The 14,067-nt window shown below is 62.5% G+C and overlaps 1 protein-coding gene across 9 annotated transcripts in view; it reads left to right on the top strand.

The window, feature by feature from the left end:
• The window catches only part of INPP1 (inositol polyphosphate-1-phosphatase), a 37,393-nt gene extending 26,010 nt beyond the window's left edge, over positions 1-11,383 (top strand). For 3 of the 9 annotated variants that reach the window (XM_043506494.1, XM_043506493.1, XM_043506495.1), the window contains 6 exons: positions 1,132-1,404; positions 8,456-8,673; positions 8,960-9,020; positions 9,350-9,550; positions 9,834-10,008; positions 10,583-11,383. In XM_043506494.1, coding sequence (XP_043362429.1) covers positions 8,470-8,673; positions 8,960-9,020; positions 9,350-9,550; positions 9,834-10,008; positions 10,583-11,072 — 1,131 coding nt within the window. In that variant the 5' untranslated portion in view covers positions 1,132-1,404; positions 8,456-8,469 and the 3' untranslated portion in view covers positions 11,073-11,383. Of the gene's footprint in view, positions 1-1,131; positions 1,405-1,870; positions 2,010-4,351; positions 4,691-5,034; positions 5,285-7,419; positions 7,442-8,455; positions 8,674-8,959; positions 9,021-9,349; positions 9,551-9,833; positions 10,009-10,582 lie in introns of those variants that run through there. The other 6 variants (XM_043506496.1, XM_043506492.1, XM_043506497.1 and 3 more) reach the window with 6 other exon arrangements.
• The last annotated feature ends 2,684 nt before the right edge of the window (positions 11,384-14,067 follow it).

The raw sequence follows: 14,067 nt of genomic DNA, 5'->3' as shown, positions 1-14,067 counted from the left end.
CATTTCACCCCACCGAGCGCTTAGAATTGGGCAAGGGTCCCCCCACACCCAGGAAAGCCCTACAGGTCCTATTCGGGGCCAGCAGCTGGCCACATGCATCCCCCTCCTTCCCGCTTGTAGTTAGCTGTGGCTGCTGCTGAGTTGGGTGCAGGGTGCTGGTATTGGGGGAGGGTTCTGCGGAGGAAGTTAATTCATGCCAGCTCTAGGGGGTGTCAGTAAAGGGGGGGAGGGGTGCATGGCAGCTGATTGTCTGCATGTGGAGTGGGATTGGTTTCACTATAAAGTGGGGGAGTTTGCAATTGGATTTAGTGCAGATGGGGGGGGAATAGTCCTACGCAGCTGTTCTAGGCCTATGGCCGGGGCCCCCAAAATCACGAGAGTGGCATAAAAATGATGAGTTTTTTAAAAATATGAATCAATTTGGGTTTCTCTCTATCCCCCCTTTCTGGTGTCTGAGCTTTTAGGTTTCCACTCCGGTCACATGTCCAGTTTTTCTCTGCAACCAAAAGAGCTAGGGACTGTCTGTTTTTATTTGATAAAAATGGAAACTCTCCTGTAGGAACATGACTCTGGGAGCTGGGCCTTGTATGTAATCATCCCCTAGTAACCCCAGCGCTTACTCAACACTTTTCATAGTGTCACAAAGTGCTTTACAGAGCAGGACAGGATCCATGGCCCCATTTTACAGATGGAGACACTGAGGCACTGTGCAGCGCAGTGACTTGTCCAAGGTCATTCAGCAGGCCAGAACATGTTCTGAGTGTCCGTTATCAGCTGTACAGGGAGGGGCCATGATGCCTGGTAATGTAATAGCTTACACTAGTTTGGGTTTTGAATGTAGATGCTAGTTCTCCGGGGGTAGGGGTGCGCATGTGTGCCAGTCTGTGTGTGTATTGGGAAAACCCCTGCTCTGGGGTGGGAGGAATTTGTTACTATCTTTTCCGTGACTGGGATTTGCCCCGTGGGCAGTGACATATCAGGCACCTGTTCTACTTTGTGTCCTGCCTAAACTTTCATGTTAAAATACCATACAATGAGCTCAAATGCAAGCGCCTGCCACCGGCATTACAAAATGTCCGTCCAACGTCTGCAGCCAAGTTACTGTGACTTCTTATTCTCCTTGCATTGCAGTGCTGCCGAGGAGCTCCAGGCCTGGCCCAGGCCCTCCGTGCGCCAGGCTCTGTACGAACCCAGAACCAGAAACCGGTCCCTGGCCCAAACAGCTCCCAAGCGAAGCACCGAGGTTCGTCTGGCCCTGCGCCGTGTGCAGAAGAATCAGAACCCAGTAGCACAATCAAGATTTTCCGAAGCATCTCAGGGTTTTTTCGGTGCCTGGGTGGTTCAGCGGGTGCCCCCAGAGCCCTGGAACCTGGGCACCCGGGTCCGAGTGCACGATAGAGAAAGTTCATCGTCACTGAGTCCTCCTGCCCACCTCACTGTCACGGAGTGGGGGGGTCTTTTAGCACCAGCTGTGGCCGGAGTGGATGCAGGGTTGGTTCAGCCTGGGCTGTTGGGTGCCAGAAAATCTCCCCAGCTCTTAGCCAATCAGAACATCCCTCTCCCCCCCCCCCCCGCCGGCTGCTTCTCTGACTCTAGATCAGGGTTCAGAGCACCACCTAGTGGGGGCAGAGTGTGCAGCACCCCTGGTCTGCGGCTGGCTGAGCAGAGTCAGGCTGGGGGCTAATGGCCTGGCCCAGGCCTGCCCCAGAGTGCGTGTGTGTATGTATGTGTATGTGTGTGTGGGGGGGGTATGTGTAAAGCCATTTCCTCACAGGATACAAAGAGACAGTGAGATGCCTTAGCAGAGCTGGGGGTGCAGGGCGGGGCTGCCACGGGGGCTGCAGGTCAGGAGTGAGGGGCGTAGGCAGCCCTGGGCGGGGGGGAAGCCCATGAATAGCAGGGGGCTGCAAGTCGGGGCTGAGGGGCGTCGGCAGCCCGGGGCGGGGGAAGCCCATAGCAGCCGGCTGCAAGTCAGTATCGTGGTACTGTGGCACAATGGAGTGAAGGCAGTGAGTGCCATTCCCTCCCTGGCTGTGGCTGGCTCTCCAGGTAGCCCTAGTCCACCCCACACTGGCCCACGCCCCCAGCCAGGGGCTTGCAGGGCCATGGCTCCCCAAAGGAAGGGACGTTCCAGAGCCATTGGCCATCACAGGGTGAGGATAAAAACACACAACACAGCATAAATCACTGGGCCATTAGCCACAGTCAAGGCTCCCTGGCCAGGGAATGGCTCCTTCAATGGCGCTGGGCCCTGAGGCCCCTGGATTTATGATTCTCTGTAAACACCCAGCAAAAATCCTGCTTCCTTCAGCCCCTGCGGCCCAGCACTGCCCTCCTCCCTCCCGTGTTCCCCTCCCACCCCAAAGGCAGCTCCTGTGAGAGCATTTCTGGGCTCAGCTCCCTTCCCTCCAAGGGGCTGGAGGGGACACGGGTGCTGCTGGACATCGCTCCAGGAGCCTGATACTGCCAGGGATGATGAGAAGCCCACACCCAGGGATCCTGCCTAGACCCACTGCAGGAAGGGAGCAGGCCTCAGGGGGCAGTGGGTGAGGCTGGGCCTCACCTGCCTGTCTGGGGCAGCGGGCTGAATAGTGTCTGGGACAGAGGGCGGTCTTTCTGGGAGGGCTCCCAGCCTTTGGGGGCAGCTTAGAATGTCCATGGGGTGTGCGGGGGTGCGATTTAGTCTTATAAAGGAAGGAAGAAATGCCTAGTGGTTAGAGTGTGGGGGGGTGATAAATGAGAGGGGGGTAGCTCCCTTTTGTGGACACCCACCCAGCCAGCCAGTTGGCTGTAGACTTCCTCTTGGTGTCTGTTTTCTACTTGTTTTACTGTAAAGGATTAACAAGCCCACAGGTAAAAGGAAGTGAGTAGGCACCTGACCACAAGAGCCAATGGGAGGGCTAGAACTTTTTAAAATTGGGGAAAAAACTTCCCTTTGTCTGCGTGTTGTGGTTCTCCGGGGAAGCGGGGAACACGCAGCAGTTATGCCATGAAAAGCTTTAAGCCAGTTAAGAAAAACTGTCAGCTCATACCTAGAGATTTCAGAGTAGCAGCCGTTCTTCTGTATTTGCAAAAAGAAAAGGAGTACTTGTGGCACCTTAGAGACTAACAAAGTTATTAGAGCATAAGCTTTCGTGAGCTACAGCTCACTTCATCGGATGCATTTGGTGGAAAAGCTTATGCTCTAATAAATTTGTTAGTCTCTAAGGTGCCACAAGTACTCCTTTTCTTTTTACCTAGAGATTGCTGATCTGAATCCCCAGATATGTAAGGAAATTAGGGCATGTCTAGGAAAACGTGATTAGTTTTATTTCTTATTGGCTTGTGGACTCCTCAGGGCTAACCCCAAATGTTTTTGTTCTTCTTGTAACCTTTAAACTGGACTTCAAGGTTATTCTTGATGTTTGATTTTTGTAAGTGGGTTTTTTAAATCTAGCAAAAGCCTAAGTTCCAGGTGTATTTTCTTTCCTTTTGTTTTTAATGCAATTTATCTTTTTTAAGAACAGGACTGGCTTTTTGATGTCCTAAGAGGTTTGTGCACATGTTGTTTAACTAGCTGGTGGCTACAGCTGATTTCCTTTCTCAGCTCTTCCCCGAGGGGGTGTGTGTGTGTGCGAAAGGGCTTGAAGGTGCCCCACAGGGAGGAATTCCCAAGTGCGCCTTCCTGGGTTCCAAGGGGTTTTGCATTGGGGTGGTGGCAGCACCTACCCAGCCAAGGTCAAAGAGAACCTGTAACCTTGGGAATTTAATACCACCCTGGAGTGGCCAATATTAATTTTTAGAATGCTTGTGGGCCCCACCTTCTGCACTTGAAGTGCCAGAGTGGGGAATCAGCCTTAATGGGGGGGGGGGTTGGGAGCCAGGACTCCTGGCTTCTATCCCCAGCTCTGGGAGGGGAGTAGGGTCTAGTGGGTAGGTCTGGGAGCCAGGACTCCTGGGTATTATCCCAGCTCTGGGAGGGGAGTGGGATCTACTGGTTAGAGCAGGGGGGGCTGAGAGCCAGGACTCCTGGCTTCTATCCCCAGCTCTGGGAGGGGAGCAGGGTCTAGTGGGTAGGTCTGGGAGCCAGGACTCCTGGGTATTATCCCAGCTCTGGGAGGGGAGTGGGATCTACTGGTTAGAGCAGGGGGGGCTGAGAGCCAGGACTCCTGGCTTCTATCCCCAGCTCTGGGAGGGGAGCAGGGTCTAGTGGGTAGGTCTGGGAGCCAGGACTCCTGGGTATTATCCCAGCTCTGGGAGGGGAGTGGGGTCTACTGGTTAGAGCAGGGGGGGCTGGGAGCCAGGACACCTGGGTTCAATCCCTGGCTCTGGGAGGGGAGCGGGGCCTAGTGGTTAGAGCAAGGTGCTGGGGGCCAGGACTCCTGGGCTCTGTCCTCAGCTGTGCCAGCCTTGCTGTGTGGCCAGGCTGAAGTCTCCCCCTCCCTGCCTCAGTTTCCCCTGTTGAGCAGGCGGGAGCGGTCCCGGGGTCTCGTTCGTGAACGCGTGTAAAGGGCCAGGTGTCAGAACGATTTGAGAGCGGAAATCAGTTCCTCTTTTACTGACCTGTCAGGACCTGAGGTCAGAGCTCGCCGTTTCACCATGGCAACGGCTGATGACATCACCAAGGCCTGAGAGTTGTCCTGATTCTTTCGCGCTGATGTCACCAGCTGTTGCCTGGGAAACCCAGAACCCGAAATTCGGGTCTTGGCAGGTTAGAAACAGGGACTTACCGGGCGGGCCCGATCCGGGCCCAACTCTGCCCCGCTCCCGGCTCCGTCCCGCCCAGGAGCCCGGGGCGGGTCCGGACCCCTGCGAAAGGGGGAGGGGGCGGGAGCCCGGACTCCTGGGTTCTGTTCCTGGCCCTGGCAAGGGGGTGGGGGCCCTGGGCGGGAGGCTGGACTCAGGACTCCTGGGTTCTGTTCCAGGCTCTGCGCGGACTGGCCTGACCCGTGCCTCGATTTCCCCAGCGATAACCACTGTGGCTAGCGGGGACGGGGGTCCCAGCCGGGGCCTGGAGCGGCGGCTCCGGTCCTAACCCGGGTCCCCCCGGCCTCGACGCCCAAGCACCTGGCGGAGGGGTGGGGGGCGGCCCGGCGCCGACGAGGTTAACCCCGCGGCGTCACATGGCCGGGCGGGGACCCGCCCCTCGCGGGGGTGTCGGGGACGGTCCCACCCGTGACTGTCCGCGCCCGCCAGCGGCCGCAGCATCCCTGAGCCCGCGGGTAGGGGGGGCCCGCCTGGGGGCGGGGGCCGTGGGCTGGCCAGGGGCTGCACGATGCTGCACTCGAGGGGGGCCTGGCTTCGGGTGGGGGGGCAGGACACAGGCTGGGGGGAGCTGAGAGGCTGGGGGGCAGGACACAGGCTGGAGGGGACCTGACAGGTGTGGGGGGGCAGGACACAGGCTGGGGGGAGCTGAGAGGTTGGGGGGCAGGACACAGGCTGGAGGGGACCAGACAGGTGTGGGGGGGCAGGGCACAGACTGGGGGGAGCTGAGAGGTTGGGGGGCAGGACACAGGCTGGAGGGGACCTGACAGGTGTGGGGGGGCAGGACACAGAGTGGGGGGAGCTGAGAAGCTGGGGGGCAGGACACAGGCTGGAGGGGACCTGACAGGTGTGGGGGGGCAGGGCACAGACTGGGGGGAGCTGAGAGGTTGGGGGGCAGGACACAGGCTGGAGGAGACCTGACAGGTGTGGGGGGGCAGGACACAGGGTGGGGGGAGCTGAGAGGCTAGGGGGCAGGACACAGGCTGGAGGGGAACTGACAGGTGTGGGGGGGCAGGACACGGGCTGGGGGGAGCTGAGAGGTTGGGGGGCAGGACACAGGCTGGAGGGGACATGACAGGTGTGGGGGGGCAGGGCACAGACTGGGGGGAGCTGAGAGGTTGGGGGGCAGGACACAGGCTGGAGGGGACATGACAGGTGTGGGGGGGCAGGGCACAGACTGGGGGGAGCTGAGAGGTTGGGGGCAGGACACAGGCTGGAGGAGACCTGACAGGTGTGGGGGGGCAGGACACAGGGTGGGGGGAGCTGAGAGGCTAGGGGGCAGGACACAGGCTGGAGGGGAACTGACAGGTGTGGGGGGGCAGGACACAGGCTGGGGGGAGCTGAGAGGTTGGGGGGCAGGACACAGGCTGGAGGGGACCTGACAGGTGTGGGGGGGCAGGACACAGGGTGGGGGGAGCTGAGAAGCTGGGGGGCAGGACACAGGCTGGAGGGGACCTGACAGGTGTGGGGGGGCAGGACACAGGCTGGGGGGAGCTGAGAGGTTGGGGGGCAGGACACAGGCTGGAGGGGACCAGACAGGTGTGGGGGGGCAGGGCACAGACTGGGGGGAGCTGAGAGGTTGGGGGGCAGGACACAGGCTGGAGGGGACCTGACAGGTGTGGGGGGGCAGGACACAGAGTGGGGGGAGCTGAGAAGCTGGGGGGCAGGACACAGGCTGGAGGGGACCTGACAGGTGTGGGGGGGCAGGGCACAGACTGGGGGGAGCTGAGAGGTTGGGGGGCAGGACACAGGCTGGAGGAGACCTGACAGGTGTGGGGGGGCAGGACACAGGGTGGGGGGAGCTGAGAGGCTAGGGGGCAGGACACAGGCTGGAGGGGAACTGACAGGTGTGGGGGGGCAGGACACGGGCTGGGGGGAGCTGAGAGGTTGGGGGGCAGGACACAGGCTGGAGGGGACATGACAGGTGTGGGGGGGCAGGGCACAGACTGGGGGGAGCTGAGAGGTTGGGGGGCAGGACACAGGCTGGAGGGGACCTGACAGGTGTGGGGGGGCAGGGCACAGACTGGGGGGAGCTGAGAGGTTGGGGGCAGGACACAGGCGGGAGGAGACCTGACAGGTGTGGGGGGGCAGGACACAGGGTGGGGGGAGCTGAGAGGCTAGGGGGCAGGACACAGGCTGGAGGGGAACTGACAGGTGTGGGGGGGCAGGACACAGGCTGGGGGGAGCTGAGAGGTTGGGGGGCAGGACACAGGCTGGAGGGGACCTGACAGGTGTGGGGGGGCAGGACACAGGGTGGGGGGAGCTGAGAAGCTGGGGGGCAGGACACAGGCTGGAGGGGAACTGACAGGTGTGGGGGGGCAGGACACAGGCTGGGGGGAGCTGAGAGGTTGGGGGGCAGGACACAGGCTGGAGGGGACCTGACAGTTGTGGGGGGCAGGACACAGGCTGGGGGGGAGCTGACAGGTGTGGGGGGGCAGGACACAGGCTGAGGCGGGGAGCTGCTGTTGCCATTTGGCTTGGCTCCGGCCTGGGATGCTGCTTGGCACTGAAGGGGTTAATGTGGGGCCTCCCGGTTTGGGCGGGCGCCTGACTCGGGCAAGGGGGGGAGGGTCCCACTGGAGGGGAGGGGTGTCTGCCCCGGGCCAGGGAGCTGTATGCTGGCCCTGTATGGCCCAGGAGAGGGGGCTGGTGCCCCCTGGGGAGGCCAGGGCTCTGATGGGGCAGGCCCATGGCAGCGGTGGGCGAGGGTCTCCCTCCCGAGGCCTGGCAGGCTGCACCCCGACAACGCTGTTGTTTCCCACTAGCCGGCCTCGCCCCTCCAAGAGGGGGGAGGGGCTGGGAGAATTGCCCCAGTCTCCTTCCCCTCCCCCATGCGTTGCCAGCTTGGCCCCAGTGCTCTGCCGTGGGACCAAAGCCAGCATCCCCCAGAAGGAACCTTTGCCTGGAGGACTGTGGCAGGCCGGAGCCCCGTGGCTCGGTTCACATCCCCGGGCATCCCCCAACCAGGCCAGGCTGGAGCCCCATGGCACGTCCCCAGGCCAGGCTAGAGTCCCCATGGCACGTCCACAGGTCAGGCTGGAGCCCCATGGCTCGATCCATGGCCCCGTGGCACATCCCCCACCCAGGCCAGGCCAGAGCCCCGTGGCACGTCCCCTGCCCTCTGGCACTTGGCTTCGGCTCTGTCACATCTGGTAGCAGTTTGGGTTAATTTTGGCATGTGCCGTTCTCCCAGAAGCCTTTGGAGCTGGGGGGAGCCCTGCCCTGCCTGGCAGGTGGCTCCCCCTCTCAGGGCACCTCCCTGGGCCCTGCAATTAGCGGCTGCTGTTTTAGACCCAGCTATTTTGAGATGGGTTTTGTTAACCCCTTTGATGCCGTGATGCTGGGCGGTAGTCCTGGCCCCTCTCCAGCCTGCCCTGCAGCTAGGGGCTGCTCTGAACCCCAGCCCCATAAGAGGGGAGACAAGTCTCATGTCTCCCCATTTCAGAGGGGAAACTGGAGACAGGACTTGTCCAAGGTCGTGCAGCGGGTCAGGCACAGAACTGGGAATAGAACTTAGGAGTCCTGGCTCCTAGCCCCTTGCTTTCTTGCTAGCCCCACTTCCCTTCCCCATGAACCTGGGAGCCCCACTCCCCCAGTCCTGCTCTCTAATCACTGGACCTTCCTTTTCTCCGTCTGGTGGGCTCTGGTCTCTCATGGCCTGTGGAAGGTCTAGGGGGATCCGGGGTGCCATCTAACCCAGCCTCCCTTCCAGACCCCCGCTCCACCATGTCGGCCCTGCTGAAGAGCCTAGTGGGGGCATCGGAGAAGTCAGCCCGCATCGCCCAGCTGTGCCGCCAGGAGGAGGCGCTCTTCCAGCTGCTCATTGAGGAGAAGACGGGCACCGACAAGAACAAGAAGTTTGTGCAGGATTTCAAGACGCTGGCGGACGTGCTCATCCAGGAAGTCATAAAGCACGACGTGGGCAAGGAGGTACCCGTGGGCGCCCTGCAGGGCTGGGGCCTCTCCCCTCCGCCTGTCCGACTGCATCCAAATAGCACCCCCAAAGGGGTGGGGGGGGCTCAGGCAGGAGCAGGGGGTGCCCCTTGGGGGCATCGGGAGGGCATCGTATCCCTGAGGCAAGGAGCTGCCTAGGTCCCCATCTATGGACACCCCCCTCCAGGGTCCCCTCACCCCTAGACGATGGGAGGTGGAGTCTCAAGGGTCTGAGACAAGGGGTTCCTACTACCCTGAGCTCCCCCCGCCCTGTCTCTTTCAGTTCCCGGAGCTGCACGGCCACATCTGCGGGGAAGAATCCAACAAGTTTGAGAACAGCCTGGGTGAGTGAGTCAGTGGCGTGGGGATGGGATGGAGCTACCAGTGGGGGGCGCTGTCCCTGGCTGAGTGGGGTCCCTGGTCTCCGATGCAGCATGATGGCTGGAGCTGAGAGTTCTTGGGAAAGGTGTAAGGGCCCCCATCCCCTGCCATGCTGTCCCAGCATCGGGTGGGGAGGGCTTGGGGCAGCTAGTGCTGGGGGTCTGAGTTGGTCCTGTACTGGGGTGGGGGGGGTCCCTGGTCTGGGGAGCCCCCCCGCATCACATTGACTCCAGCCCCTTTGTACTGGGGGCCCCCGAGCCTGCCCCGTCTGGCTAAGCCCGTCCACCCTCAGGAGAAACCCTGGTGGTGCAGGTGTGCGCGACCCAGCGGGACACGGCCTCACTGCTCTTCAAAATCCTGGACCGGAACCAGCCGGCGGCCGAGCTGCTGGCAGCGGCCATCCACCAGGAGGTGGCGCTGCAGGACGCAGCGCTGGATGCCGTGGCGCTGGCAATCCCCCCGGAGAGACTAGCCATCTGGATCGACCCCATCGGTAAGGGGGGGTCATCCCACAGCACGACACCAGGGGCGTGGGTGCGGCCGGCCTGTCCTGGGGCTGGGAAAAGGTGCTGACCCATGGCCTCACCCCCAAGGTGGCTCCTCCCTGCCCTGGAGGGACCCCACATCCCCAGTTCTAGGGCCGAGACCCACGGTTAGCGCCAGTCGTGCCAGCATGGCGAGGACAAAGGGAGCCACGTGGCTTTGGCTGGGGGGCTTCGTGCTCTGCCCTGGGCGGGGCTTGGAGCCTGCTTCTGACGCCGCCCTCTCTCCAGCAGACTCCACCAATCAGTACATCCGTGGCCAGGCCAGCGTGGCGCCCATTGGTGGCATCTGTCCGTCCGGGCTGCGCTCGGCACTGGTGCTCATCGGGGCGTATGACCGCAGCTCGGGGGACCCAGTCCTGGGGGTCATCAACGAGCCGTTCTTCCGGGAGGACCCCCTCACCCACAGGTATCTGCCCCTCACCCCTGGACCTTCCCCTGAACCCTGCCCTGGGCACATTCTGGCACTGCCCCAGGGCTGGGGGGTTCTGCAGGTGCCCCAGCAGCTGGACCTTGCTGGGGAACCCCACACGGGGCAGGCCACTAGTGGAGCCCTTCGCCTGCACCAACCCCACCCTTCTCCCAGGGACTGGGGCAGAGAGAAGGGGGCCAGGGGGGTTGCTTTGACAGTGGCTTGTGCCTCTCTCTGTTCAGCTTCAGTTCATGGCAGGGACCCCCCGCCAGGGTGTGTGTAACCCTTTCCCTCACATGCTCTGCTGGTGCCTCTGAGCCCTGACCCGGCAGCCCCCTGCTGTCCCAGCCCTGGGTCCCCCCCAGCTCTGCCAGTGCCCCTCACTCCCAACCTGCAGCCCCCCGCTGGTCCAGCCCTGGGCTCCTCCCCACCCCCAGCTCTGCCGGTGCCCCTCACTCCCAACTCGCAGCCCCCTGCTAGCCCAGCCCTGAGCTCTTCTCCCCAGCCAGCCCCACCTCTGCTGCTCCCTGTGGCAGCTGGCACTGTCCCCATGGTGTTATCCTGTGCGCAGGTGGCAGGGCGTGTATCACTGGGGCGTCTCGTACCAGGGCACCAGCCTGTGCTCGCTGAGCCGGCCCCCGCTGCGCCCCGAGCCCTCCGTCGTCCTGAGCAGCAGTGAGACGCCGGCAATCCAGCGGGCGCTGAGGCCCCTATATGGGGAGCGGCTGCGCTTTGCCTCGGGCGCCGGCTACAAGATGCTGTGCGTGATCCTGGGGCTGGCTGAGGCCTACGTCCTCTCGGAGGGCAGCACCTTCAAGTGGGACTCGTGCGCCCCCCATGCCATCCTGCGGGCCCTGGGCGGAGGGATGGTGGACCTGGAGGCTGCCCTGCAGGCCTGGCGTGCTGGCCAGCAGGGGGCACTGCCAGAGCTGACCTACAGCCAGCCTGCGGGGGGTGCCGTAGGGGCCGAGCGCTGGGCCAACCGGGGCGGCTTGGTGGCCTTCATGCACCGTGAACACTTGGAGGTGGTGCTGGCCACACTGGCCACCGCTGCCCTGTGACCTTCAGGGGGCTGCCTTGGCTCTGCTGCAGCAGGGGGCGGGGCCAGCCCCCGTCCGGCTTGGTCTGTGGGGGTAGGGGCAGTTGGGCACCAAGGGCGCGAAGGGGCGGGGGTGGCAGCACCATTCAGAGGAGGGGCAGGGGGCTGCAGGCAGCCCCTGCTCCCCATAGGTGCCGCAGACCTGGGCGACTGATGCCACCCCCCCCGGAGTCTTCCAGCCTCACCCCCTCTGCTAGAACTGCCTGTGCTGAGCTCGCCCGTTTGTGCCAGCCTCCGCCAGGCCCCCATTAAACAATGCCTTTCTTTTCCTGCCCTCTCGCCTTTCATTTGTTCCGCCTCCTTCCCCCGCCCCAGGCCCCTGCCCCGGCCAGCCCCATCTCCAGACCTATTGCCCGGCTGGTGCTCCCGGGGCGCCCGGCTCTAGCCTGGCCCTGGAGCGGGGCTGGGCAGGCTCTGGGACTGGTGGGCGGGGGGTGCACACTGCAGAGCCCCTCTGAGCATGGCAGCAGGCCCCTTGCTGCACTGCCAGCCGGAGCCAGCAGGGGGCAGGAGCAGCCGGGCTGTATAAACCCTGCTGGGCAGGAGCCTTTTCCCATCTCTGCCTAGCCAGGGAAACCCCCCGGGCCAGGGCAGGGGTGCCAATCCCCCCAGGATGAGCAGTGAGCTCGGGGGCCGGCAGCCAGGCCTTTGTCTCGCAGCTGGATGCTCCGGCATCCCCTGTCCCCAGCAGGGCCCTGGGCAGAACTCAGGGGGGTCGGTGCAGTGCAGCATCCAAGCCCCCTGCCCCGCCCCAGCAGGGGAGTCGCCGGACCCCTGCCCTGCTGCCCAGACTTTCCCTGGCTCCAGGCGTTCTCTCTAACCACCATCCCCCGGCCTGGGGCTCCCCTACCTGGCAGCGCTGAGCTGTCCCTGGGCAGGGCGGGTGGGAGGAGTTTCCATACACCTCACCCTGCTGCTATCTAATCTGGAGCCAGGAAGCACCTCTCGAGGGGATGACAGCTCTGATCCGGCCCCACGGCAGGGCCTGGCTGGCTTGGGGGGGGCTGGGAATGGGGCAGGAGGCCTTTCCCCTCTAGGGCCACTGGCTCTGATCCCCAGGGTGGGGCCTGGCTGGCTCGGGGGGGCTGGGAATGGGACATGAGGCCTTTCCCCTCTGGGAGGCGCTGTTTCTGGTCTAACTGTCTCCTCACCTGGGGTCATTTCTGAGCTCTGCACCCACCGTGAGCAAGTCACCAAATCTCTCTGGGCCTTGGTGCCCCAATCACCTGGCCTCCCTCGCCCTGTCTGGTTAGGGGTCAGGCTCTCTGGGCCGGGGCTGGCTCTTCCTCTGTGTTTGTGCAGGGCCTGGTACGGGGGGCCTTGATCTCATTCGTGGGGCCTGTGCAGGGCCTGGTAAAAGGGGGGCCCTGACCTCGGTGGGGACCGCTAGGCACTACACACTACAAATCCTAAAGTAATGTTCCAGCTCCTCGAACGGGCGGCCCGGGCCCATGCCCAGTGCCTGAGGCTACCTACCACAGGCTGTTTGGCGACTGATCTTGGTGGTGGGGGGGATGGTCTCGGTATATAATGCCCCTGATGGAAGCTATAAAACACAAGGTATGAGGGAGACATTTAAAACCAAGGTCCTGCCCCTAACTGGCAGCCCCCCCACCCCCCGAGACTGAACCGGGCCTGCCATTGCAACATGGACATAAAGGAAAGTTTGTCCTGTCTGGGCTGACGCCAGCCCAGCACCCAGGGACTTTCCTGGGTAAAATGAAGTCACTTTACAAGGCAGTTCGACAACAACCAGGCATTGTCTGCATCCCCCAGAGGGGGAAACTGAGGCACTGACCAAGAAAGTGACCTGCCCAGGGTCACACAGCAAGGCGGGTGGAGTCGGCAGCAGAGTCTGGAGGTCCTGGCTCCCTGCACCAGTCCTTAGAGCACAAGCCCTCCAAGAACTGGGACAGAACCCAGGAGTCCTGACCCCCACACAATGCTAAACTCATCTGGATCAGGTGTGAGGGGCTGGGACTCCTTTTCACTTTTGCGGGGGGGCTCAAAGGCTCCCGGAAGCAGGCGATTCAGCCCCTCTGTGCTGGGCCCCAGGCCCGGTGCTGTTGACTCCTGCACCTGCCACAGGCTGTTCTGCTCCAGACCGTGCTATTTGCAAGGGAAACCAGATCTTGCTCCCACAGGTCGCCGGCAATGGAGGATCCCCCTGCCCTGGGGAGGTGGGGCCAGGGGTTAACCCCCCCCTTAACAATCTGGGCCTACTTTCTAACTGGAATTTTTCTGGTTCGGCTTCCAGCTAGCAGCCCCTTCAGACCCAGCATTCAGTGGTTTAGGTCCCGTGCCATAGGAGACTAGCCTCACTGCACAGAGCAGCAGGATCATCTGGGGCTGGAATGGCTTTGACTTCAGACCGGGCCGGTTCAGCTTAGAAAAGAGATGACTGGAGGGGAGAAAATCAGGCCGGGGAGGGAAAAAGTGACTAGGGAAGGGTTATTTGCCCTTTTCTGCACTACAAAAGCCTCGGGTCCCCGATGAAGTGAACAGGCAGTGGGTTTCCTATAAACGAGAGGCAAGCGTTTTCATGCAGTGCACAGTTAACCTGTGGAACTCTTTGCCTTGTGAAGGCCCAAAGTATAACTGGCTTCAAAAAAGAACTGGGTCAGTTCACAGTCAGGGCCGCAGGCCATCCTGGGTGGCCCTAACCCTCTGAGCGCCAGGAGTTGGGAGGGGAAACCCGGGGGCTCGACCAGCTGCCCTGTTCTGGGCTCTCCTCCTGGCGCTCTGGCAGGGCTGCTGGTGAAGACGGGATCTGGGGCTAGACGGACTCTGAGAGACCCAGGGCTGCCCCTGCATGAGCCGCTTTAGGGCAGTGGGGCTGGAGGAAGTTTCTCTTAATTCCCGGGGGGCCTGTGGGGCGCTTTCCAAGGGACAAAGTCAAACTTCCCGGCTCGTTGCCACCTGCCACCGCCGCATGTGGGGGGCTGAGCGCGACCCCG

The sequence above is a fragment of the Dermochelys coriacea genome, chromosome 20 (genome assembly GCF_009764565.3).
Source record: "Dermochelys coriacea isolate rDerCor1 chromosome 20, rDerCor1.pri.v4, whole genome shotgun sequence".
In the NCBI taxonomy this organism is placed as follows: domain Eukaryota; kingdom Metazoa; phylum Chordata; order Testudines; family Dermochelyidae; genus Dermochelys; species Dermochelys coriacea.
Note: the sequence above shows the minus strand (reverse complement) of the source record. Positions and strands in the feature narration are given on the sequence as shown.